Source organism: Phasianus colchicus, chromosome 1, assembly GCF_987193195.1.
Source record: "Phasianus colchicus chromosome 1, bPhaCol1.hap1.1, whole genome shotgun sequence".
Classification (NCBI taxonomy): domain Eukaryota; kingdom Metazoa; phylum Chordata; class Aves; order Galliformes; family Phasianidae; genus Phasianus; species Phasianus colchicus.
In genome coordinates this window covers 126507613-126531195 of record NC_143436.1, presented here as the reverse complement: position 1 = coordinate 126531195, position 23583 = coordinate 126507613, and the positions used below count along the sequence as shown (strand labels likewise).

The window sequence follows — 23583 nt, the reverse complement described above, 5'->3', positions numbered from 1 at the left end:
GATGTGGTTCAGGATTTTTACCCACCTGTTTTCTAGCTGCTTGTAGGATGTTATCAGTGGCTCTAGGCACCAAACAAAACATGTTTTGGAGAAACCCATGTCTTTTCTGCAAAAACTGTGCATACTACACAAGGGTTTTACGAGCATATTTTTTATGTCTGTAGTGGCTTCACGCAGATGGGCAGCTAAACTCCACTGCAAGCACTCTCTCCCTCCCCTTAAAGGAAGAGGGGGAGAAGATACGATGAAAGAGGGCTCATGGGTTGAGATAAGGACAGGAAGATCACTCACAAATTACTGTCACAGGCAAGCCAGACTCAGCATAGGAAGGTTAATTGTAACGTATTGCCTGTTACTGACAGACTAGAACAGTGGAAGCTAAGAGCAAACTAAACCACCTTCTTCCCATCCACCTTTCTCTCCCTCCTCCCCCCCAAACAGCACAGGGGAACGGGCAGTGGGGGTTGCGGTCAGTCCATTCCCCTTCATCTCTTCCACTTCTCCATGGCCAGCTCTTAGCCCTCTCTTTACATGAGTCCCTCCTACAGCACTATACTTCCCAAACTGATCCCACGTGGGCTTCCCACAGGCTGCCCCAACATGGCTCTGTACCACAGGGCCCACCCTTCAGGCACTGCCCCACACGGTCCCCATGGGCAGCAGCTCCCACAGCCCTCCTGCCCCAGTGCTGCCCCTCTCCACGGGCTGCACCTCCAGCACAGGCCGCTCCTGCAGGGTACCCACAGGCCATGCCTCCTGCAGGTCACAGCTACCACTGCCCCGTGGGCTCCTCTGTGACCGCACAGGGAGATCTGCTGTAGCACAGCAGTGTTCCCTTCTTTAAATCTGCTCTCGCAGAGCACACCTGGCACCTCTCATGGCACTGTTCTGGCAGCAGTGGGTCCCTTTGGAGCAGCTGCAGCTTCTCTGCTCTGATGTAGGGCACTGCCAGGCTCTGCTCACAGAGGTCACCCTGCAGTCTCCCTGCTTCCCAAACCTTGCCATGTAAGCCCAATAAAATGTCTGTATAATTACATTTAGACAGAAATGTAAGAAGCAAGGATGGGGATTCATGCTGTGTTCGTAATTCACACTCAGTGCATCCCAATTCCCACACTCAGAAAGGGAATTCCTACATTGCAAAATGGCAGCTGCAGTCAAGTGCAGTAAAGAACATCGTTGGGTTCTCTTGAACAATGGTCTAGAAATGGTTTAACTTGCTCCAGGAACTCAGCTAGCATGTGTTATGTCCAGGATCAAGAAAATAAAGTTATTCAAGTTAAATTGTTTGCTTCTGGTTTTCAGCCAGAAGTTGTGTTCTCACATGAATTTTCATGGGCTCAGAGATATGTTTTCTTTGCTTCTCTATACTAATTTAGACCTTCAAAAGCCTTAATTTAGCACTAATTGTTTTGTTCATACATTGCTATTTGGAGGAAATTATTTTGTTAGTAGTTCTATTTCACTGTTCTTTAATGGAATTTCTTTAAACTGCAGTGGTGTGGCTCTGATTTATTTCAGGTCACTGCATTGCACCATTCTTCCTTTCTTGCCTTCCAGCTCACATGGCATTCCCAAGACCCAGATGTCAAATTTTGGAAGATCTTTTTCCACTGTTTGCATCTGGTTTCTTTGGCAAGCTCAGCAAGCATTGGAGTTATTTGGGTTTGGTGTCATGGCAAGGCTGCCAATGGGACTGTGTGTGGACATCCTTTCCTTCTGTGTGCAATAAACTTTTAAGTCATTATGCTGTGGAATGCTTCTGCTTAATGTGTCTGAATCTCCCAGGAGTTTTGCACTTATGCCCATTTATGGCGGTAAAGCTGACTTTCTTTAACCCCATTCACAGCCATCTTTCTTTTCCTGCAGCCTGTACAGCTGCAGACAGCTCTTAGATGTGTTCCATCCTTGCATGTATTTTACATCAGTGGAAGTATCAGCAATAATGCCAGTCACGGGAATACCTTAAGAAAACAAGCACTTGTGCCATCAGAAGAATGAAATTGCCAGTGAATCACATTATAGCAGTTGCAAAACCAGAAGTTACCAAGCCAGAAGTTTTAATCATTGGTACAGCCTTCCTTATTTTTGTACCCTGTACCTGCCAAATACTTTATAAGAGAACAGTGTGTTAAGTCAAGATAAGAATTGGAAGACTAGTATTTGGAAATTCCATAAAGGAAGACAACACAGTATTAGAGAAGTCGATGAAATAAAATGTGTTGATTATTTAACAGTGCACTTGGGGGTAGTTAAATTATTACAGAAAAAAGAGTTGACATCTATCTCTTAAGGTAATAAGAGCACTAATTTTGTGACTTCAGGAGCATGAACCTGGAGTCACTACATTTTGAAAACCTGTCTGGACTGCCTGAATGAAAGAAATAGGAAAAGTCATTAAAGGAAACGGCACAGACCTCCAGATGATATCTCAATTTTCCTGGACCAAAGACCACACTGGGCATGAGTTATTCAAAGATTTGTAAGAATGGGTTATCGCTTCTACTCGGTTCCTCATAGAGATGTCTGAGATGTGCGTCAGAGACAGTTTAATGTTCATAATTATTTACTCTTTGTTTCATTTTGTGATAACAAATGTTTCACGTAGTATGAAGAATCACGTAGTATAAATAATTAAAATGAATAATTTGCAACCAACTTAGAGACAAAATGTGTTTAAAAAAAAAAAAAATTGAACAGTATGTTAAGTAAACTTACTACGTTTAAAAAAAAATTTAGTTCATAAGCAGGAGGCTTGTATGGTACTCAGAAAGCAGCTTAACTGTCGCTAATCATTCCTGAATAACTGGCTAAGACAGAAATATGTCAAAAGACGTTGCTTCCACAGACCTTTCTTTGTCAGTCTGCTCACCTGCACAAATGCAGCAGTAGGTGCCATAGCTATTGCACTTTAAGTTTAAACACGACTGCTCTTTACAGCGATAAAGGAATCCGAAAATGAAGGAAGCACTTAGGGAATGTCAGTCAGATGGATCTATGATTGCTAGATCAAGTAGCACAGGGAATACTCAGCAGCACCCCATTTGTGTGCTTAAAAGAAGGAATGTTTAACTCAGACCAGGTGAGGCACGTCTCCAGAGGACACAGGGCTTTCTTCAGGCTGCGTGGCAGCCCAGCTATCTCTGTTTCCTATGCTTGTGTTTTCTAGGCACTGCTGCTCTGAGCCAAGCATATTGCAAACAACTGAAGTTACATAGCCTGCAGATCAATCAGCATGCAAAGAACAGCATTATGTTCGTTAAACAAAAAATCAGTGGCAAATACTGTCTGTCAGGGAGGCCATTTTTAACTGAAAATGGAGCAGCCAAGGGAAAGAAAAAAACACTATTATTTCTATTTTTGCAGTTGCAGAAAAATCTATCAGTGAAATTTTGCAAAACAGCCCTACATATGCATTTTTTGGCACTGCCTAGGGGAAGAATTCCCAAATGACTGTGTTGTACCACTGATAGTTTATATAGGCACCTCGATGTGGGAAGAGATGCAGCACAGAACCAGGATTTGTTATCACTGTCAGTATAAACGTGAGAGAATCTCTAAATGATGAATTTCACTCACTTTTCAAGTCAAAAACACTTGCATAGCAATTTTTGTTAGGTGAGATTCATTTCATTATGTCATTTTTCTCCTGCATTCATTATGAATTTTCATATGTCATTCAATGCTTTTATGCGCTGCAAAATCTTTCCAGACTACTATCCCAGAGCAGATAGATACCGCCTTTTACGTGATCATACGAAGTCCTGCAGTTAATCCACTGTTCGTTTGGATTTTTTTCCTGTATGATTATGTTTTTACACATTGTATGTAGTTCCGATGGTTCGTGTTTTCCCATCTTTTCTCTGGGCTGAGATGGGAAAGACCTGGCAGCCATCCTCTCAAGGTGAAAGATGCCATTTGGGGCACCGGTCGTGTCACTGCATAAGTGACTGCCCAGCTAACAGATAGAAAACCAGTTCCAGCATGTGGCCTGGTCCCTCCCTTTGGCCTTTTGTGTTCATGCCCACATCCTTAAAACCTCTGAGTCTCACTGTATGTATCCTCAAAGGTTTTACTCCATGAAGACACCACTTACTGGTGTCATTTGGGTATAAATTCATGTTTTATAGAGTGATTATTACAATCGCTGGGCTGACAGAATTTTAAGAAGTGACGCATATGGACACACATTTGCAAAGCACTTCTTTCATTTCACTGCTACAGCAGCATTTTGAGTTTTGGTCTGCCAGAATGGCATACCATCCCGGTCACATCCTTCCCTAAGACTGCCATTTGCAGAGCACGTTCTCCTGCTGTTCTCCCTCCCTGACTGCCTTGACAGCCTGCACAGTCATTGAGGGGGTGGTGTGCTGGCTTCCTGGCTTAGCGCTGCCTCATGTGGTTTCATGAACTTCAGAAGGAGGGCCAAGTTAACGTTTGTAACACAAGCATTTAAATAGCTAGCATTTAAAAGAAACTAGCCTTTGTTTAGTAAAAATCACTTTTTTATATGACTGAACTATAAAGAGCTGCAACATAGCTATATAATTCCATGTACTCACGGTGCCCTGAAGAGAACTGATGACATCTGTTAACTATAGAAGCAAAGCTCTAATGATTTTTCAGTGTTACCAAAAACCTGACGTGGGTACAGCTTCATTCAGAATTTTCTTAACTTTTAAAATCACTGCACTTCCATATGTTATGTAAATTCTATGGTAATATTTAAGAAATCAGGAGATAACTAGCTATGGGTTGCTTGGGTGGTTGTTTCTTTGTTTTTCTTTTAAATACTGTTGTACATTAGGATTTTTTCAAGAGGGCTGAGGAACACAGTGTCCCGCAGCACCCACTTAAGTAGTTTCACTCTTGATTTTCATTGTTTGGATCTTACCAGATAAGATTTGGGAACATCTGACTCAGCTGCTGGAGATAAGTGAGTGAGATTTCTATTTAGTGACAGTGTATCCAGGAGTTTTTTGTTTGGTCATCTCAGGGGTGCTATGGTAATAGTTACTTGTCATGGAGAGAAACAGTCAAATGAAAGGATTCATTTCAGTAACACAGCTGTGTTTTGTGCTGAGAGGTTCCTTTTCCCACCCGCAGTCAGGTGAGAGGTCTTGCACTTCAAGGACTTGGCAGCTTGGTACTGGCCAGAGAGGTTAGCTGTATGCCATGTTAACCTGTCTGCTGGCAACAATGTGACTTGAAATGAGATGTGACAGCAGTCAGCAAAAAGGTCTGCAGGATACTGTATGCAGTAATGAAGTCGTATAAAATCAAGGCTGCTGTAGATCCGCAGTAAGTTTTCTGTTTTTTACCATCTTCTGTGGATGTTTACTGTTCGCCATTTTTATTCTGTCTGCCTTTTGATCAAATCAGAGACCACTTTACAAAATTATCAGCTGCCAGCTCACAAACTAGCTGCTGTCTTTTTTCGTAGGGAACTTCAGTGCTTCTGGACAACAGCTTAATTATCTGCATCTACTGCATTTTTAAGTAGATTGGCTGATTAATCTGTCGTGCTTTTTAAAGTCCACTGCTTTTCAAGAATGTGTTACTACTGTTGTTGTTGTTTAATTTAAATGCATATAAATATACATTTAGTGGGATCTGATTAATCGCATGCCCTACATTTATATATACATAGAGATTTCAGTGTTCAGCGATCAAACCATAGGTCTCTCTGACTCAAGCTGTGTGTGTTGAGTGACTTCCTTCTCATTGTGGTACCCAGCAATGTGCTTGGATGTTCTGCAAAACAAATAACAAGGCAAAAACACTGCCTTGCAGATCTATTTTGGATGCAGCAGGAGGTCCAGCAGCTCATAAACTAGACCAGGATATAAAGAGTGAGACAGGGTAAAGAGGGACCAGGGATTAGATAAATGATACTGCCCTTTTTCAGGTGTTCTTTCCCTATGCTTTGTTTTCATGCTTGTGGTCATACACAATAATTCTTCTGGATCAACTTTTTAGAAAGTGTCCTAAACATTCCTAAAAATGGAGGTGTGCTAAGAAAGGGAAGTATGGTAGGGAAAGGAAAGGATAGAAGCTGGAGGAGAGGAAAAGCAGTGGCAAAATGAAGTGCGTAGGGGGAGAGAATCACAGAGAAATACGTACCTTGGTTTTCACATGTGGGAGGCATTCTGTTTCTTAGCTTGCTTTTGCTATCTGTCTATGATGGTAATTGAGCTGGTTGCAAAAAGAGTCTTGAAAACAGTTTGAGAGAGGGAGAGAAAGTAGTGCTGTGGAGTGAGCCCAAAATCCTGTCCGCCAGCCCACACACAATCGGACATTGCAGTGACAGAGGGGAAATCCCTTAACGGACAGAACTATAAATGAAACTACTGTTGACAAGGGGAAGAGGCAAAGCTATATTTAACGGAAGTATTTTCATTTGAGAACTGCTTTCTTTTTTCTTTTTTCTTTTTTTTTTCCTCTTGTCTGGTCAGCGGAGACTGCTAAGATTCTTCCTGTTTGAGACAGCGCATGGGTGGTTTCCCCAAGGCTTTTAATGTTAGATTAATGCTCTGGAGACAGTGTGGTGATAAATGGGTTCCTACGGTTACATCTACATCCTGTGCTCCCTTCCCCCACCACTGCCTGGGCCGTGGGGCTGCGGCCTCCAGACCAGACAGCAGTGCCCAGTAGCCCTACCAGCCACTGGGCTGCAGAGCCTCAACATTCGTCCAAAATGCACTTCAATTTACAGCGTCACAACCAGTTCTTTCTAGGACAGTGACAAAAATGGAATGGCAAAGGGAAAGAAAATGAAATGGTGAAGAGAAAAGCATCGGGCTGAAGGGAGGGCTGTCGAATTGGCTCTTCATCTGCAATTTGACAGATCCCAATTAATTACTTTTGCTGTTGCTGTTCGCTTTCAGAAGATGGGTTTGCAGGAGCGGCCATTCTGTTGATTCATGCTTAATGGCAGTGCTTCACGTGTCGTATTACACTCAGCAATAAATGTGGATTTTAAACTTCTCCCTTGCATCAGCACACGGCTCCCCTGCGTGAGCTGCGCCCATGCCCTGGTGTTGTGTGGTTCTGGCAGGGGTGTAACTGCTCAACTTCAGGAAGCACTGACACGAAAACGTAGACAGGAAAATGAAGACCTGAGTTATTTTTATTGTTAGCTGAACGTGTCCTCGTGCTGACTCGTATTTTTCATGTTTGTGTTTTCGTTTTCAGCTGGCCGATTCCCATGATTACTCTCCTGTGTGTGCATACATGTTTCGGAGTGATGCTTGCTGCCCATAAGATGTGCAGGGCTGTGCACAGGTAGCTGCAGGGCCACTGACACAGCTGTCCTTAGCCTCTGCGGCAGCCTTCCCCCAGTTGTGCTGCAGTGTCTTTTGCATCTTGAAGCAGAATTATTTTTAGACCATGAAGGTGTATCTGGCTGGTGCGTTTAGATTTCATGTCATGGCTTCCTTTTCCTGCTCTCAGGTTTCTCCCACTCGGCCTTCACGTTCGGCATCGAGAGCCACATCAGTCAGTCCAACATCAACGGAACACTAGTGCCACCTGCTGCACTCATCTCCATCCTCCAAAAAGGGCTCCAGTATGTGGAGGCTGAGATCAGCATCAACGAAGTAAGTACCCCCAGCACCCCTCTCACACCCCTCCTGGGCACTGCCAGCCAGTGTGCTGGAGCTCACCGAGGGACACATCTCAAAAAAACACCCACCATTCATCCTCACATTGCATTGATGCAGTTTCCTTTTGTTGCTCACCCTGTTTTGCCCCACCCAGCAGAGAACCAGGCAGCTCTGCGGTACATTTTGCTTTTTGGCTGTGGCACCAAAGCCACCTCTGTGTTGCTTATTTGGGTTTTACAGTGTTTCCGCTACCCAAGGCAACAGAGCAAGTGCAGATTCCTGCAGCAAACAAGATGGTGTGTCTGTGTTTACAGTGTTTTCAAGGTGACAGCAGAGTTTGACAGGAAAAGTTTGCAGTGTAGATTAAAACTTCAGTTTGTGCTGCCTTTCAGAACCTAGTGCTGCTGTTTGCAAGCTGTGAGGAACCTGAATAACAGTCCATAGAGGTCACTGGAGAGATTCTTCTGATTTCAGTGGCTTTGGCTCAGATCATACAGAGACTGAGCACCATCCTAACATAGCACAGACATGCCAAAACAAGTGTGTATAAATTCTCATCCTGGCTGGATCACTGGTTGTCTGTGTGCATTGTGTGAGAAGCCACAAAGTGTCCCTGTTCTCATTGAGCTGCAAGGGGAAACAAACAGGGCATGTAGGAAAAAGCCAGTGTTTTTGCCCTGCCAACCTTAAAGGCGCAATACTTTGAGAGGGAGTGGAGCATGACAGATAAGCAAGTGCTGCATTACAAAATATTTACCACAGATAGCTGTATTTGTCAGAGATCTGTATTAATATTAATGCATAAAAAGCTATTGCTTTTTCCTCTATAGCTGAATGTCGTATGTGAGCAACATGGGTGAGAACAAAGGAATATAAAATAGAGAAAAGGCTGTGTTTGTACTGTATGGTTTGGAAATCCATTTGTTTTTATCTTTGTCTGTATGGTTTTATTTTTATGACTCAATACCACATTTAAGAGTTCTATATGTGTTTTTTAATTGGGGCAGTGACATTTGACATTCATGCCAAGCTGCACTTTGATGGTGTTGTAATAACAAACCAGTGTGAGGAATCTCTCTCAATTTGCTGCTACTTAACATTTGGCCTTGTGCCTGATATTAGATCTACACAGTTAGAATGTTTCTAACCATGAACAGCACATATAAATTCAGGTTGTATGGAAGGTGTAAGGTCCTATTCCTGTGAATCCAGCTTCAGGATTAACCTCTTTTGAGTGAATAATCTAAAAATAAATGTGTTGTCCCTGTTGTGATTTATTTTTTCTCTCCAAGTGGTTCAATTCTGCTTGATTATATAGTTAGAAACAAAACAAAAGCCACTCTTCCTCAAGACTGTGTGCCAGTAGTGGCTACAGATATACTGTGTGTATTACTTCAAAGTGGTGAGTAACCGTGAGTTTATAAATTAGTGTGCATAAAATTAAAGTATTGTTTGTGATTTGTGTGAAGACAGTCGTGGAAATATTCCAGTGAGCATTTTTATAGTTAAAAATGTAGGATGCCAAAATCCATTGGCAAACGTTTGTTTTTCATGTTGTAGCAAGGACTTGAGCCAGGATTCAAATAAATGTCTATAGAGACATTTACATTAAAAATGTTGAGGAGAAAGAGGTCTTATACGTGTCTTCTCTAATGACTCTTTTCTCTGTTTTCTTCCCCATAAGGAAACAAATATGTAATACTTTAATAATGCAATTGTAAGGTATAATTCAAAGGACAGTCCAAGAGAAGCAGACTTGTAAGCCAAACTGTTGTTTTTCCTTACCAGTTATTGGTATCATTTTCGAAAGATAATAGGTAATAGGAAAGTGAAAGTGAAGCAGAGCTAAGTAGATAAAGCAGTTGTTGACCTGAGTCTGTATTAAGTCTTAAAAAATAGCCTTTGAAGGTTAATTCAATTGCTTGTTAAACCTGAAGCCTAATTTACAGAAATCAAAATGAAATCTGTAACTATTGTTAATGAAACTAGGGGGGGGAAAAAGGAATAATAGTGGTAAAGCAGTCCTGTACAATCAGCTACAACTGGTGCTGCTGGGCTGATGAATGTGGTATAAAGAAACAGTGAATTTGCATATACATCTTATTTTGCCTGAGGTTTGTTATTCATCTACTGCTTCCATTCATATGCTACTGCTAGTGCAGGAACACAAACCATTCAACCCAAGTCCATTTGGCTCTGTCATGATTTTAGCCATTATTCTTTCCTTTTCAAAATACTAAATAAAGTAAACTTTCTGTTTTCTAATTCAGACCATGTGTTTTCACAACATCATATTTTTGAGTCTGTAAAGAGTTCAGCTGCCTGGTTTTTGTGTAAATTTTGTACAAATTATGCTTTCACAGAACAGTATCCTCACGCAACCTGGTTTTGTTTTGTTTCTTTATAACACTGCCTCTTTACCAGCCTCAGTGCTGAAGATCCTGAGCTTGCAATTTCACTTCGGCTCATTTTCTTTGCAGGATGGTACAGTATTTGATGGCAGGCCAATAGAGTCACTGTCTCTGATAGACGCAGTGATGCCTGATGTTGTACAGACCCGGCAGCAAGCATTCAGAGAGAAACTAGCTCAGCAGCAAGCCAGTGCAGCAGCAGCAGCAGCAGCAGCAACGGCAGCAACAGCGGGAACAACGACGACTGCTGTTTCCCAGCAGAACACACCAAAGAACGGAGAAGCCACTGTGAATGGAGAGGAGAATGGGGCACATGCAATAAGTAAGCCAACCTGTGCAGCTGCTTTCCACTGCTGGGGAAGATAAGATTTTGAATAATCCTCATGTACTTAGTTGGTGTCTCTAAGGTGGTAAAACTGAGGGGGATAATTTCAAGAGGATGGGGTAATTCTAGAAAGATTTCTGACTAGACAACACTTTTTCTCTCACAATACCGTCTCTTAGAATGCAAAAACTTCAAATATCTTCAGAATTTCAAGTTGAATTGCAGAGCAGTGTCATGAAATGGAGCTGTATGCAATTTCCTTGAAGGAGGATTTCATTAATAGGTGCTTTAGTACATAAGATGAAAGTTGGGAGAAGCTGCAGCTGCAGCTGATCATTTTGGCCAAGCTAGGGTAAAGAGGGTTGAGAGGCTGGGCCCTGCAAGCAATATTTGTATAATTAAAGCATGACCAGAGCACAGCACTGAGCACTGACTACCCTGTAATGATCCAGTGCCTTACTGCAAAGGTCCTTGGAGCAGTTTGTCCTATCCATTCCTGTACAGAATAGTCAAAAACTGGATAGAAGCTTGTATGAGCCACTCCTAGCAGTTTGGAAACAGTGAATTTCTTTTGAAGGCACAAAGAATTCCTTGCTTTTTTACTTAACACTACATGCTTAATCATACAAGCAAGTATCACTGTGAAGATCCTACCTCCTGTAGAATGTTCCTGTATGGGAACAGTCAGTCCCTAAGAGCTCCACGTTCACCGTTGTTTACTGATGGCAGAGGTCATGTCTTAGATATCTAAAGTTAGGTGTATATACCTGTAGGTGTAACTAAATCTTGATGGCTGTGCTAACATTGTTGAGCAGATGTGATTAATGGTTCTGTTTTGTGTGTGCAAACCACATTAGGGCATTGGCTAACATCTGTAATGAAACCTCAATACATTATATATTTCAAAAGAAATTCTAGAGGAACATGTGTGGCAGGTTTTGTAGGAAATCCCAAGAATTCTTTAGCTCAGACAAGAAACAGGTCAGGACTGTTGTCATGTAACAGATTTTCTTTGTTCTGCAGTATAGATGCCTTTATCAGTCTCTGTCTTCACTTTGACTTGAATAGACTCCTCTCTGGGTCAGTGAGAAAAATGCTTTCAAACCAGATTTTTCTTCAGGGAATTTCAGTCAGACAGAATGGTTTCCTCCAGTAACACTGATATGATTTAAAATATGTTTTTCTTTTGAGAAAGCAATGTTAAAAGTTCTAAAAAATTCCAAGATGTTACTTGTTTTAGATCTGTGAAAAATGTTTATATTTTATTTCCAACTGATCCTTTGTTTTGAAGTTGAACTTATTTCATATATGGTACAAGCAGAAATGAAAGCACTTTCAAATTTATCTACCGCTGACTTGTTGTTGTTAGCTCTTTCATTCTCATCATTGGTAAAGATTTTTGGAGAATTTCTTTCTGTCTCAGTAAACAAATTCTGAAGGTAGAAAACCGAATATCAGATCATCACAAATGCAGAACTTCTCAGACTTACTTTCTCTGATCTGAAGAAACATGTACACTTTGTGTTAAAAAAATGAGAGCCTTTCAGATCAGCTCAGATGTGTAACCACTCTAAACCTCAATCTCTCAGATTTTTCATCATGTTATTAAAAGTAATAGTTCTTATAGTGGTTTTTAATAGAAGTAGTTTCATGAGTATTCAGGTGGAGAAGTCATATATGACCTAATCTCATGCAATATCTGCATAGAGCAGGATGCAAGAAGATCACATCAGTGTTGTCCAGTGAAACTTCATAGGCTATTAGACTGCAAATTTCAAAGCATGAACATGGCTAAGAACCTGCTAGGCAGATAGGCTAACAGCCATGGCAGTGGGAAGACAGAAGGTCTTCAAGGAGTACCTGGCCAGCTGGCACATTTCATTGGCAGCTGCTCTTGTGCCAGTTCACCATCCTGAGCAAAGAGGTGAGGTCTGCAATTTAAGGAGAAGGAGACTTTAGGGAGAAGCTGCTGAGAAATACAGAGACAGATGGCTCTTTGTGTGCCTCCCTTGCTCTGGGAGGAATATAACCTTTCTGTTGGAGTCATTCAGAGGATATCAGCAAGATACCAACAACTGCAGGCTGAGGATTATACTTGGGAGATGCATACAGATCTGCAAAACTGGTGCTCTCACCTTTGATCAGACCTGTTTAAATAAACTGCAAGAGATCTCTCTCAGTAGTTATCAGAAACCACTAGAAATAACAGATCTAACTGGCAGTTTATTGCATAGGTCTGATTAATAGTCTTAGACTTATATTTCTTTCTTTTATGATAAATTTAGGAAAAGGTAATTATGTAAATGAATTAACAAAAAGGTCATGCTCTTCCTTTTTATTGCTTACACAGGACAAACTGTATCCAGCCTTACCTTCACTCTTATCACTGTGTTTAGAGAGTATTCAGTCTAGGATAGACTAAGACAAAAAATATGGCAAGAGCTTAGATTAAGACAAAACATTTAGGATAAGATTAAGATCAGAAGATGTTTAGGATGGCACATAAAATGAGCAAGGTGAAAGCTGGGAGACATACTTTGTAGGAAAGAGTGCTGGTAGAAAAGATGGGAGAGAATTCCTGAACCGTAATTTCCATTGTTGTTGGATTCAACAGAACTAGCACACACGGGGATGGTTTGGGGTAGTGTGCTCTTTCTTAGACATAATTTAAGATAGAGAGACACGGAAAAAATCTAACAACAGTTTGAGATGCAGATTTAAAATAAGTAAAGAAAATTGCTACCTTCTTTTGCTGCTTCCTGAGTAATGTTTTCTCTTTTGAGTTGCTTTAAAAATTAGCTTAAAAGAATTGGCATTGGATTGCTTTCCAACTCAAATGTTTTTACTGTTGTTTTTAGCATTATATTTGCAAGGATTGGGTTGGGTTTAAGAAAAATAAATCTCTGGGGAAAAAAAAACTCTCAACCTAGCTCCTTTATTGAAGGTACTGCTATGAAGAACAACTTCATTGAATGGCCTGTCAAATATTTAACTCAAAAATCATTTCCTGTGAAAAGTCAGGGTTAGCACTGGTAAGAGCTTAAAAGTACATTATTTTTGTTTTAACTCAGAGGGGAAAAAAGAGTTGAAATCACTCACTGGTATATGTTAAAATTACATTTAAAAGAAATCGACATAATTTTAGGGGAAGGGAATGTAACTTTCCAGTGACTTTGTATTTTTAATATCTTTGAGGAAAAATATTAAAATATAATGTAGTCTTAACCATAGAGAAATAGAAAATAGTTTGTATTAACATTTAAGCACAGTTCTCCAGTATGCAGACTAATTTTTTCACTTTTGAAGGTCTGCTGCACTCGGTACAACTTAATCATGTCTATCTGAAAAGAGCCTGAAGCAGTATGTTCATTCATTCAGTTTATTCAGAGGGGCATTTTATGTTTCAGAAAGTAATCCTTTAAATATGAACATTCTTTAACATCACTACTTAATTACGTGATGAAAAACAGGAGGAGAAGACGTACAGAATGAACATTTGGAAACAATTTCTGAAAGATTTCTCATCTTTCTCTCCCTTTTTTCCTGAACCATCAAAGCTGTAGTGTCAAAATTGCTGGTGGAAAACAATAGAAAACAATTGTGCAGATATTTCATTGTTTCCAAAGGCCACTCAATCTTATATGTACTAATGCAAGTATCTCTTGACTGAGGGTTTTTTTTGCATGTCACGGGTTTGTTCTTTTTGCAGAATAATTATTAACATTCAAAGTACATATCTAGATTTCTCCATCTGGCCATGTACAAACAAAAAATACTCTTAAATACAGATGGCCTTGTTCTGATAGTACCTCATGACTCTGAGACCCTGCAGTAAAGCTGCTTTCAAGCCATCATTTGGTTTTATTCAGGAGTGAATAGCAGCTCTTCCTTTAGAGCCAGGCAGGTAACAGTAGGATCATATATGGAAGGAGTAATATCTCGTTTAATTTTTTCAAATTAAAACACTTGAAAGATCTCACTGCATGATTTAACCCCAGCTTGCATCTCACAGTGTGAACAGGACACACACGAATGCCTAATAGGTACCATGTTGCTGTTTTTCTCATCAATATGTGCTTTAAACCTGGTGATTCTTTGCTTTGGTAAGACATACAGGAGCTTAAGGCCATATCTCCTGGTTGGTTTTAACAGTGCTTTACTCTGTATTGCCCTGATTACTAGGAATATCTTATCAAAGTTCCCAGGTGCTAATATCAGGTTGCATCTCAAGTACTTGTGTATCCTGATGGTATTCATTTTACATAGGGAATTGTCAAGAACAGTGCTTGGCATACGTGGATTTTACAAACAGGCATTTGTAATAGTTTAGTTTTATGCAGCCAGTCCATGGTTATTAAGTATGGTCAGAAGTACAGATATTTTGAATGAGGAGTGCAGGGAGAGGGAGAGGATTGTCCACCTGTACTCTGCCTTTATGAGGCCCCTTCCTGGAGTACAGGAAGGATGTGAAGCTGTTGCAGCAGGTCCAGAGGAGGGCCACAAAGATGATTAGAGGGCTGGAGCACCTCTCCTATGAGGACAGCTTAAAGAGAGTTGGGCTTGTTTAGCTTGGAGAAGAAAAGACTCTGAGGAGATCTCATTGCGGTCTTCCAGTACATGAAGGGAGCTTACAGGCAGGAGGGGGACCAAGTTTTGACACAGTTTGGTAGTGACAGGACAAAGGGGAATGGCTTTAATCTAAAAGAGGGGAGATTTCAGTTGGATGTTAGGATTAAATTCTTTACTCAGAGGTTGGTCCCTTCCAACCTAAACCATTCTATGAAATTCTATGGAAAGTGCTACTTGCATGAGTCAGCATAAATTAGCACAAAACAGGGGAGTTGGAAGCATGGGTTAGGGTAGAAATCTGGAGATCTTCCTTCTGATGGCAGTTGTGTAACATCACAGTCTGTTTTGCCAGTCAGTGGGCAGTAGCTCAACGGAGCATGAGTATCAGGACAGATGGCTGATTCTAAATGCCATAAACATGTGGCAATAAAGGAACATAATTATTCCACTTGTGAACCTATGGATCTCCATATGTGATTAAAGAATGACTAACTAAAAGACTTAACCCAGATTGAGAACTTGGATTTTGATCAATCAGAGCAGATCAGCTGGCCAAGGCATTGATGAGATAACACAAGGCTGCCTCTCTGCCAGCCTGCCAGCTCTCTGCTCTTGGATGTGCTTTCTGTGAAATGGGTTGCAGTTCTGTACATGACATCTGCCTGTTGTTCCAGTGTGTTACCTGCCCTTGATTGGTGTCTCATTCACAGGGGATAATAATCTTGCATTGCAGCCAGGAAGTGCAGTTTGAGATTCATACTGATGCAATGAAAATCTGGAGTGCAAATATTGTTCACCATGCAAACTGATATGAAATGCTGCCACTAAGAGAAATTCATTGTTTTAAACTCACTTTTTGTTTTTCTTAAGGAAATAAAAATGGTTTATAAAACCGAAGTAGCTTACATTACAGTCTGAACAACCCCTGAATCACAGTATGTGGGTTAAGTATATCTATGCATCAGTTGCTCCCTTTGCATATATCGTGGTACACATAAGAAGAGAACTGCTCACTGTTTCCCTGCTGTACTTGGGGAATTAGGCCCATTCTACATATATCTTACATCTGTACTTCTAATTGGACACTGTCTAAGAAAATGAATGTGCTGTCTGCTGCTTTTTTAGAAGAACAGCATACATTTTTTCTCATATGTGGCAATCTCCTACTTCAATAAATCTTTAGGTTGATTTAACTTAAGACATCTTCAAGAAAATCTGTACTGAAATGAACACTGATTATTTATATCTAAAGCTACATACTTTATACAGGATATTTTAGAAAGATCTATATCTTGAGGAAATATCATAACTTTGAGTCACCATAGAAAATAGAGTAGCATGACCAGTGACACAACACAGGACATTAAATATACATTGCTTTTAAGGTTTAGGCCACAGGTAACCAGCTGTTTTTAATGCAGACCTAACATCATCTTGCAAACTACTTATTCTGATATTTCTCTTTACAGATAATCATTCAAAGCCAATGGAAATTGACGGGGATGTTGAAATTCCTCCTAACAAAGCAACAGTCCTTCGGGGCCATGAATCAGAGGTGTTCATCTGTGCCTGGAACCCTGTCAGTGACCTGCTAGCATCTGGGTAAGGCCATGACTGGAAACAGCTGCTGCAATTAGTGTCTATTTATAGATGCAAGAACTTGAGAGCATATCATAGAGACTAATCAGTAATCTCCCTACTGATTTTTTCAGCCTGCAACTGTTTTTTTCAGCAGTACTGCACGTATGTAGGAGTTCAGTAATAGTAAGGTGACGCAGAATATGAAGCATTTAAACATTTAAAATGTGCACTCTGTGTCTCTGAATGCAAAGAAAATTTTTAAAGGTTTTTAAAATAACTGGATAATTCTCAGAGTATTAGAAGTTTATGCAATCTGTCCCTGCTCGTCTTAGTGGTGCACATTGGGACCTCAGAAAGCTTTGTCATCCAAGTTTTATTTTTAAAAGTATGGAGACTATAAAAGAGAGTTCTCTTTAGCCATGTCTTCATTAGCATGGTCCAGCATAAACAGTAGTAGTTCCAGAGGGCAAAACTATTGTTTGAGAGTCTTATGCCACCACTGTTTGTATTAGAGAAGGGTACTTCAGAAGGAACCTGGTTATGTCCAGTGTGCTCATCATTAGGAAATGCTTTGAGAACATATTTTGTCTCAATTTCATTGATAAAATAGTCCAATTTGTGTTCTCTGTTGCTGCTGTGCCGTGACAAAGCATGGTAAGCAGGGCAATCAAATTGACTTAGAAAAAACAATTTTGATCCAAACTGAAATGCTGATGTAAACATAGCACTGGAGGTGTGCACAGACACTGTTAGAGTCTGTGTTTGCCCATGCATTAAATTTAACTTAAAATAAGGGCTAAATTTTAGAAGTGCAGCTGGGAACATGGAGGGAAACTGATGCAAGTTACAGGAGATAAATGGGTCTTCATCACTTGAAGTTACCTAACAAAATCTGAGCATGTACGTGGAAGAGGAAGGTCATTTTTCCAACTTTTTGTGAAATCATCAGAATCGTCTTCTTATGAGATCTTTGTTGACTTAATACATGAAAGTAAAAAATGAGAATGCAAATAGGAAAGAATAGATGTGGGGAAGAAAAAAGAAACAAACCCTAATAAATTAACAGAAGTAAATATCAGGTTGGAGAAACAGCACAAGATCTCTACAAGATTGAAGACAGCAGTTTCCAATGAATGATTTCAGATGACAGGCTGGATTTTTAGAAAACAGAATCTTCCTGAACATATTTTATTTCCAGAATGTCCTAATAGTATTTCCTTTATACCAGTCATTCTAGGCAATGTACTTGTAATGATAAACGTATCCATTGTGGTATTAATTTGAATTTTATGGAAAACAGCCTTCAGGTGATCCATTATCACAAGCACATTATCTAAGGGAAAATATATAGGGGAGAAGGAATACCATAAAAGATTATTCTTTAGGGACACCTGGTGGCACCTGAGATGCAGCAGCAAATGCTACTTTATTCTGGAGAGTACCTGCACAGCTGAAGTAAGGCATGTACTCAAGTGCTCTGCCCCTCTGCCAGTTCTCACATATCTCAGTTCATTATACAGGGTGTTAAGACTCCTCAGTATAGGGGCTCAAACTTCACTTACTGGCTTTAGTACCTGTTGAATTTGGTATCTACTTCCTGATGTTCAGCTCACTGTCAGTGCTTTCCATGCTACACGGATGAGCTCTATTTCACAGTTCTTGTGTGCAGAGTTTAAACAGTGACTGAGGGACCAGTGCTCTGCATTTTGCTGCAGAGCACTGAACACTGGATAAAGCAGAGAGCCCAGGGCAATAGAATCCTTAGTGTTGGAAGGGACCACTTAGGGCCATCTAGTCCAACTCTCCTGCAGTGAACAGGGATACCACAGCTAGATCAGGTTGCCCAAGGCCTGTTCCAGTCTCACCTTGAAGGTCTCCAGGGATGGGGCATCCACCACAGCACTAGGTAACCCGTTCCAGTGCCTCACCACCCTCAGTGTAGAAGCTTTTTTCCTTATATCTAACCTAAATTTATGCTCCCTGAGCTTGATGGATGGTATCTTGCACAGTCTCCACTGAAGCTGGAGGACAGTAATCAGAACCATTAGTTACATGTCCAAGATAGAGGAGTACCTTCTCACTATCCCTTCAGGTAGTCTTTGCCCTTCAGAGTAGGAAGTCTTTATTTGTAGGCTTTGCTTTTCATTCTGGAAGCATATAAATACACGCGTAGGCAGAAAGTACAGTCAAGTACTGTGTCTCATGCAGACTAATGCCAATGCACTGAAAATGCAAATATCTCAAATTCATATGCATCTTGATCAGTTTTTAGCCCGTTTGTATGTGAATTCTGTTAGCTCTCAGATAATGCAGAAATGAGTGTCTTATGAAGCTTACATTATTGAAATAGCATAAAGCGCACAGGAAAAAAAAAATGGAATGGCAGGAAAAGAGCTGATTGATGCCATTGTACGAAGAAATATTTGAGATGTCTAGTCTAGTGATGCTGCATGTTATCATCTACAGGTAAATTATATATTATGGTACCAAATTAAAAAAGGGGAGAAATTCCCTGCGGTCTTAAGTATGCTGCAGTTCCACTTGTCCTTTACAAAGTATTGCTTAAAAAAAAAACGTAAGTTAAACTGATGCAAGAACACTGAATTGTTAGATTCTGTAATAGCCATATTGTGCTGCCCAGTCCTTACTTATCTTCTGTCGCCCCATCTGCTTGATTGTCTCATCTGTTTTCTCCTTAAAAAACACATAAAAACCCTAACTATTAAGTAAGTGAAATAGTGCATTCATTCCGTTTATATTGCACGTAGAACAATTGAACTTCAATTCATGGCAAAGTGTTTTCTGCAAACCCTAAGTTATACACGTAATTAATCTAACAATTAGTGCCAGTTTAGAAAGCAACCTGATGTAATTTTCAAAGCACTAGAAGAACTATGCAGATTCACAACCTGATCTCAAGCAAGCTGTGTAAGGGAATTACAGCATTGGTTTCCAGATTTAGTGAGTACCCCACGGATAGAAAGAAAGCTGTGTATTTGATGTCCCAGCTACTGGCACTGGTTAGCACTGGTTAGTATAGGAATGTATACTTTCTGGACTTGGCAAAGGGCTATTTAAAAAATAAATGAGGAATTTCTCTGATCAAACAGTGAGAAGAAGTACCTTCTGCAGCTACCTGTCATTCTCCACCTTTCCCTTAACTGTGGAAATGGAGGATCAGGAGACTGGTGTCACCAGTAAAGGCTACCAAAGACATGACTGTCACCAGATAATTATGAGAAGAACACTTGGAAAGTGTACATACATGCAGTTTTCTAGGAGGATTAATTGCACCTTGTGAAGGAAATGAGCATTCCAAAATAAATAATTGTGTATAGTGTTTTCAGAAAGTAAAAAAAAAGAAATACGTGCATAAGCAAATGTCAAGATTTGGCCATTCCAACTATAATTCCAGTTTTGCTCTTAAAATCCAGCTGTCCTTCTTTTCAAAGACTGATTTCTTCCGTGAAATTTCTTTCAACGTATTTTAATTTTATGGCATACGTAAATCATTACAGATGGTTGTGTTCCATGGGTAGTGCAGAAACAGCTACGTCCACATTAGTAAACCAAACATGCCTGGGAATATTCGTAGGCATTGAGGCCAACTGGCACGGTATGGCTTGTGTCTGTGCTAGCAAACCATCCTGGCTGCCAAATAGGGCGGTTGCCCACAAGCTGCACTTTGGGGATTATCTGTGTGTTCCCTATGCCCAGGAGTTATTCAGAGAGATCGTCAGGGCCCTGTGTGCAACAATACACGTTAATGGCCCCATCAGAGAGTGCCAATTCAAACAGCCCTAATTCTGGCCAGGAGTAATCAATCTATCAGATTGCTAGCATGGGTGATCATGGTCCAGTGACCCAGAATGTTCCTGAACTTATTTGAATTTCCCAGTATTGAAGTAGACTATGAATGTCAAGGTTGCTGGAGCCTTGAACTCCAAAAGCTTTTCTAGTTGAATTTAGGTTGCTTCTGTCTGGACATTCAACTGCTGTTTGCAAGAGCATGCTCTGTTCTGTTACATCCAGCCATGCCCTTTAAGTAATTCTCAGGGCTGGGAAGCAGAAGAGCCTGGCCTCATTCCCAAAACACAGCAGTAGGTTTCTTGGCTTATCTTTGCTGACCTATACCAGCCTCTTTCACACAATGGAACTTTGTGCCTTGCAGAGCTGCGTGTGCATCTTCACTCTCTGTAGTCAGCATAATAATTAGCCATAAAACTGTTGTCCATAAGATCTTTTTATTATAGCTCTGTATGGCTGAAGCAGGAGAGTTTCTGGGCCAGTTTTAACTTTCATCTCTGGGTATACATAATGCTTTGAGTTACTGTGTTCCTCATATCAGCTGTTTAGTACCTACTGTGAATTACCCTCCTGAAAAATCCTTTTGAATGACCAGTTTGAAGGAGTGGATTGCAAACTCTCCTAGATAGTGCCAGGTGCTAATTCTTCTAATTTTAAGTGCTTAATCACTAGCATTTGACTTCATTGGGGCCAATTTCTTTGTTGTATCAAATCTGTTAATGCAACCAGGTCAGCTATTAGGTGAGTTCTATTTGAATTATCTATTGTGGGTAACAATATTGCTGATTCAGTGGGACAGACAGACAGTTTCCCCGTAGTGCTTAGGCACTTGGCTTCTCCCTCTGGATACCTCTGAGGCATTTCCCTTTGCTGACTCCATAGGAAACTTAAGCATTTACTCTAAAAGATCTGTTTTTTTAAGGAAAAGTTACACGTGTAAATTAAGTGGAGGAGGTTCCCTTTATGCTTTTAACAATCTGTTTTAAAATAAAAAAAAAAATCCAAGCTGTTTCAGCCAGAAGTGTTAAAGACATGTAGCAATATTGCATATCAAAATAACCATAATTATAAGACTGTACCTGAGGATTAGAACTGCCAAAATTCAATAATCATGCAAATTCCTTTACATGCTGCTGCTGTTTTAACCTCTTTGCTGGCTGTTATGGAATAGGGATTTTATATATCACAAATAAAATTCTGCAAGCATTCTTCCACTTTGATTCATGGTTACACAAGGGCTGAAGGGCATGAAGTAAAATGCTTTCAGAACGAAGCCTTCCTAAAATTTGGCAGTATTCTTCAGTAGTGCAGAACAGTATACCTATTACTCAAGTGTTCATGACTTGCATGTTGGAGTGAGCTGCTTTATCATGCAGATAGAAATGCTTCTGTGGGCTAAGGAGATTAAATATCTTTCTGAATTGTGCTTGAACTATGGTTCTTTAATAAGGTAGGGTTCACTGAATCATTCAACAGAAATCAGAATACTTTCCAGAACAGAGAATACTTTTTTTTTTTCTTTTTTTTTCTTTTTTTTTTTTTTTTTGTCCCCAGCAACAAAGGGGAAGACACACAAATACCCCTGCCACACACTGGTAGGCTTATAAAGCCTCTCTGCAGGGACACATAATAGCTTATGTAGCCTTAGGAAGAAGAAAATGGAAAAACAAAATTAAAATACTGGAAAATAAGATTGCCCAAGCACAGCCAGAAAACTGACTAAATAAAACTGTTGAAAAACAAAGCCATAACCTTTTTAGAAATAGCAAATAGGATATTGTGTTTGATAGCCAAGTGGCTGCGTATTTTATTCAGAGGGTCCAATAGCAAAGTGGATTATTACAATAAGGGCAGAATTGGCCAGGAATCTTACACAGTGTAGAAGCCAGCACTGGAGGAATTTCCTACTTAGCATGTTAACGAGTAACCCAAGCCTATGAAAGACTTACATTCCCACTGTTGTAAATTATTGCAACTAAAAAATGCCCCTTATCTTCTGAGCCTTGTGTTTAACTTCATGGACTTTCCCACCAATACATACAGAACTATTCAGTTTTCTAAACCTCTGAAGAAGCTGTATTACATTCATAGTTCCGTATGATGACAAAAATTATCTTGATTCAAATTATTTCTTAATCACCGATGTGAAAGATGTGTGCCAACAATCAAAGAATGGCTGCATAGAAGCCAAAGAATGGCAGTAGCTTGTGACAAAGCCCTGGCCAGCAATCACATCTCAGCTTGACACAAAAGGTTGTGAGGAGATGGGAGGCACATTCCCCAGGCATGCAGTGACCCAGCAGACCTCAGAGACACTGATACAGGCAAAGAGGATTTTTCTTGTACGGTTGAAATATTGTTCATGTAAAATCTGGCTATAGTGTTGATAGAAGAATATTATTATTTGCACTTGAAAAGTATGAAGTGTTCAAAATTGGCTTAGTATTTTTAGTATGAACAATTAAAATATTTTATTAGTAGACCATAAGAAAGAACAAAATTCTCTTGTAGATTTCTTTTTCAGTAAAACATGGGTTATCAAAGCAAAAATGGATCTCGGGACTTTTGTTTTCAAATAAATACTTTTTAAATATATCTTTTTCTACTTGCTCATGTACTGGAAAGTAAGTCCTAGTCACTAATTAAAAGAAAGGAAAAGTTAACATCAGATACATCAACAATAATATTTAGTTTTGGTTGTCTGAATTCTTGGAAATACAGGAGAGATCCTAATTCTGCTCCAGGTTTCTTCTTACTGCAGGTAAATGAAGATTACCCTCTGGACACAGCAAGAAATCCATCTTACTTGGTTGCTTTGGTTTTTGTTGTTATCGATTGTTTAAAAAAAAGGAGGTGGGGGGGAGGGAGGGGGAGGGCAAGAGGCAAATCCCAGTAAACCAGAAAACATGATCTCTTCTACCCTGCTGGAAATTGATTTCTGACCTCTGAGACATTTTTTATTGGAAGGAAGGTCTGTGCACAGTGAAAATAACTGTATAATTTTTGAGCAGATTATGATCAACTTTTCACTTTCTCCTCGCAGCATCAGTCTGCAATGAAAATATCTTCCTAGAAAACATTCTGTCTATAAAGTAGATAAAAATCCTCAGGCAGGGCCAGGAAGCAGGCACTGTAGCACCTTTGCCACACCATTAGAGGTCCCCTTCCCTAAGGCAGCTGCCAGGTGACATTGCACCTTTGCAGATGATGATGCTGCATTCTGCCCCTCTGGGGAGCACCAGGGGCTCTGTCTGCCATTAGGAGGTTAATGTGGCTGTGCACCAGT

General features: G+C 40.2%; 1 protein-coding gene across 5 annotated transcripts in view; it reads left to right on the top strand.

Annotated features, from left to right (window-relative positions):
* Positions 1-23583, top strand: part of TBL1X (transducin beta like 1 X-linked) — a 197979-nt gene that overhangs the window by 153637 nt on the left and 20759 nt on the right. For 4 of the 5 annotated variants that reach the window (XM_090125922.1, XM_031596119.2, XM_031596118.2 and 1 more), the window contains 3 exons: positions 7453-7598; positions 10085-10337; positions 16379-16511. In XM_090125922.1, the coding sequence (XP_089982048.1) occupies positions 7453-7598; positions 10085-10337; positions 16379-16511 (532 nt within the window). Of the gene's footprint in view, positions 1-7261; positions 7285-7452; positions 7599-10084; positions 10338-16378; positions 16512-23583 lie in introns of those variants that run through there. The other variant, XM_090125930.1, reaches the window with a different exon arrangement.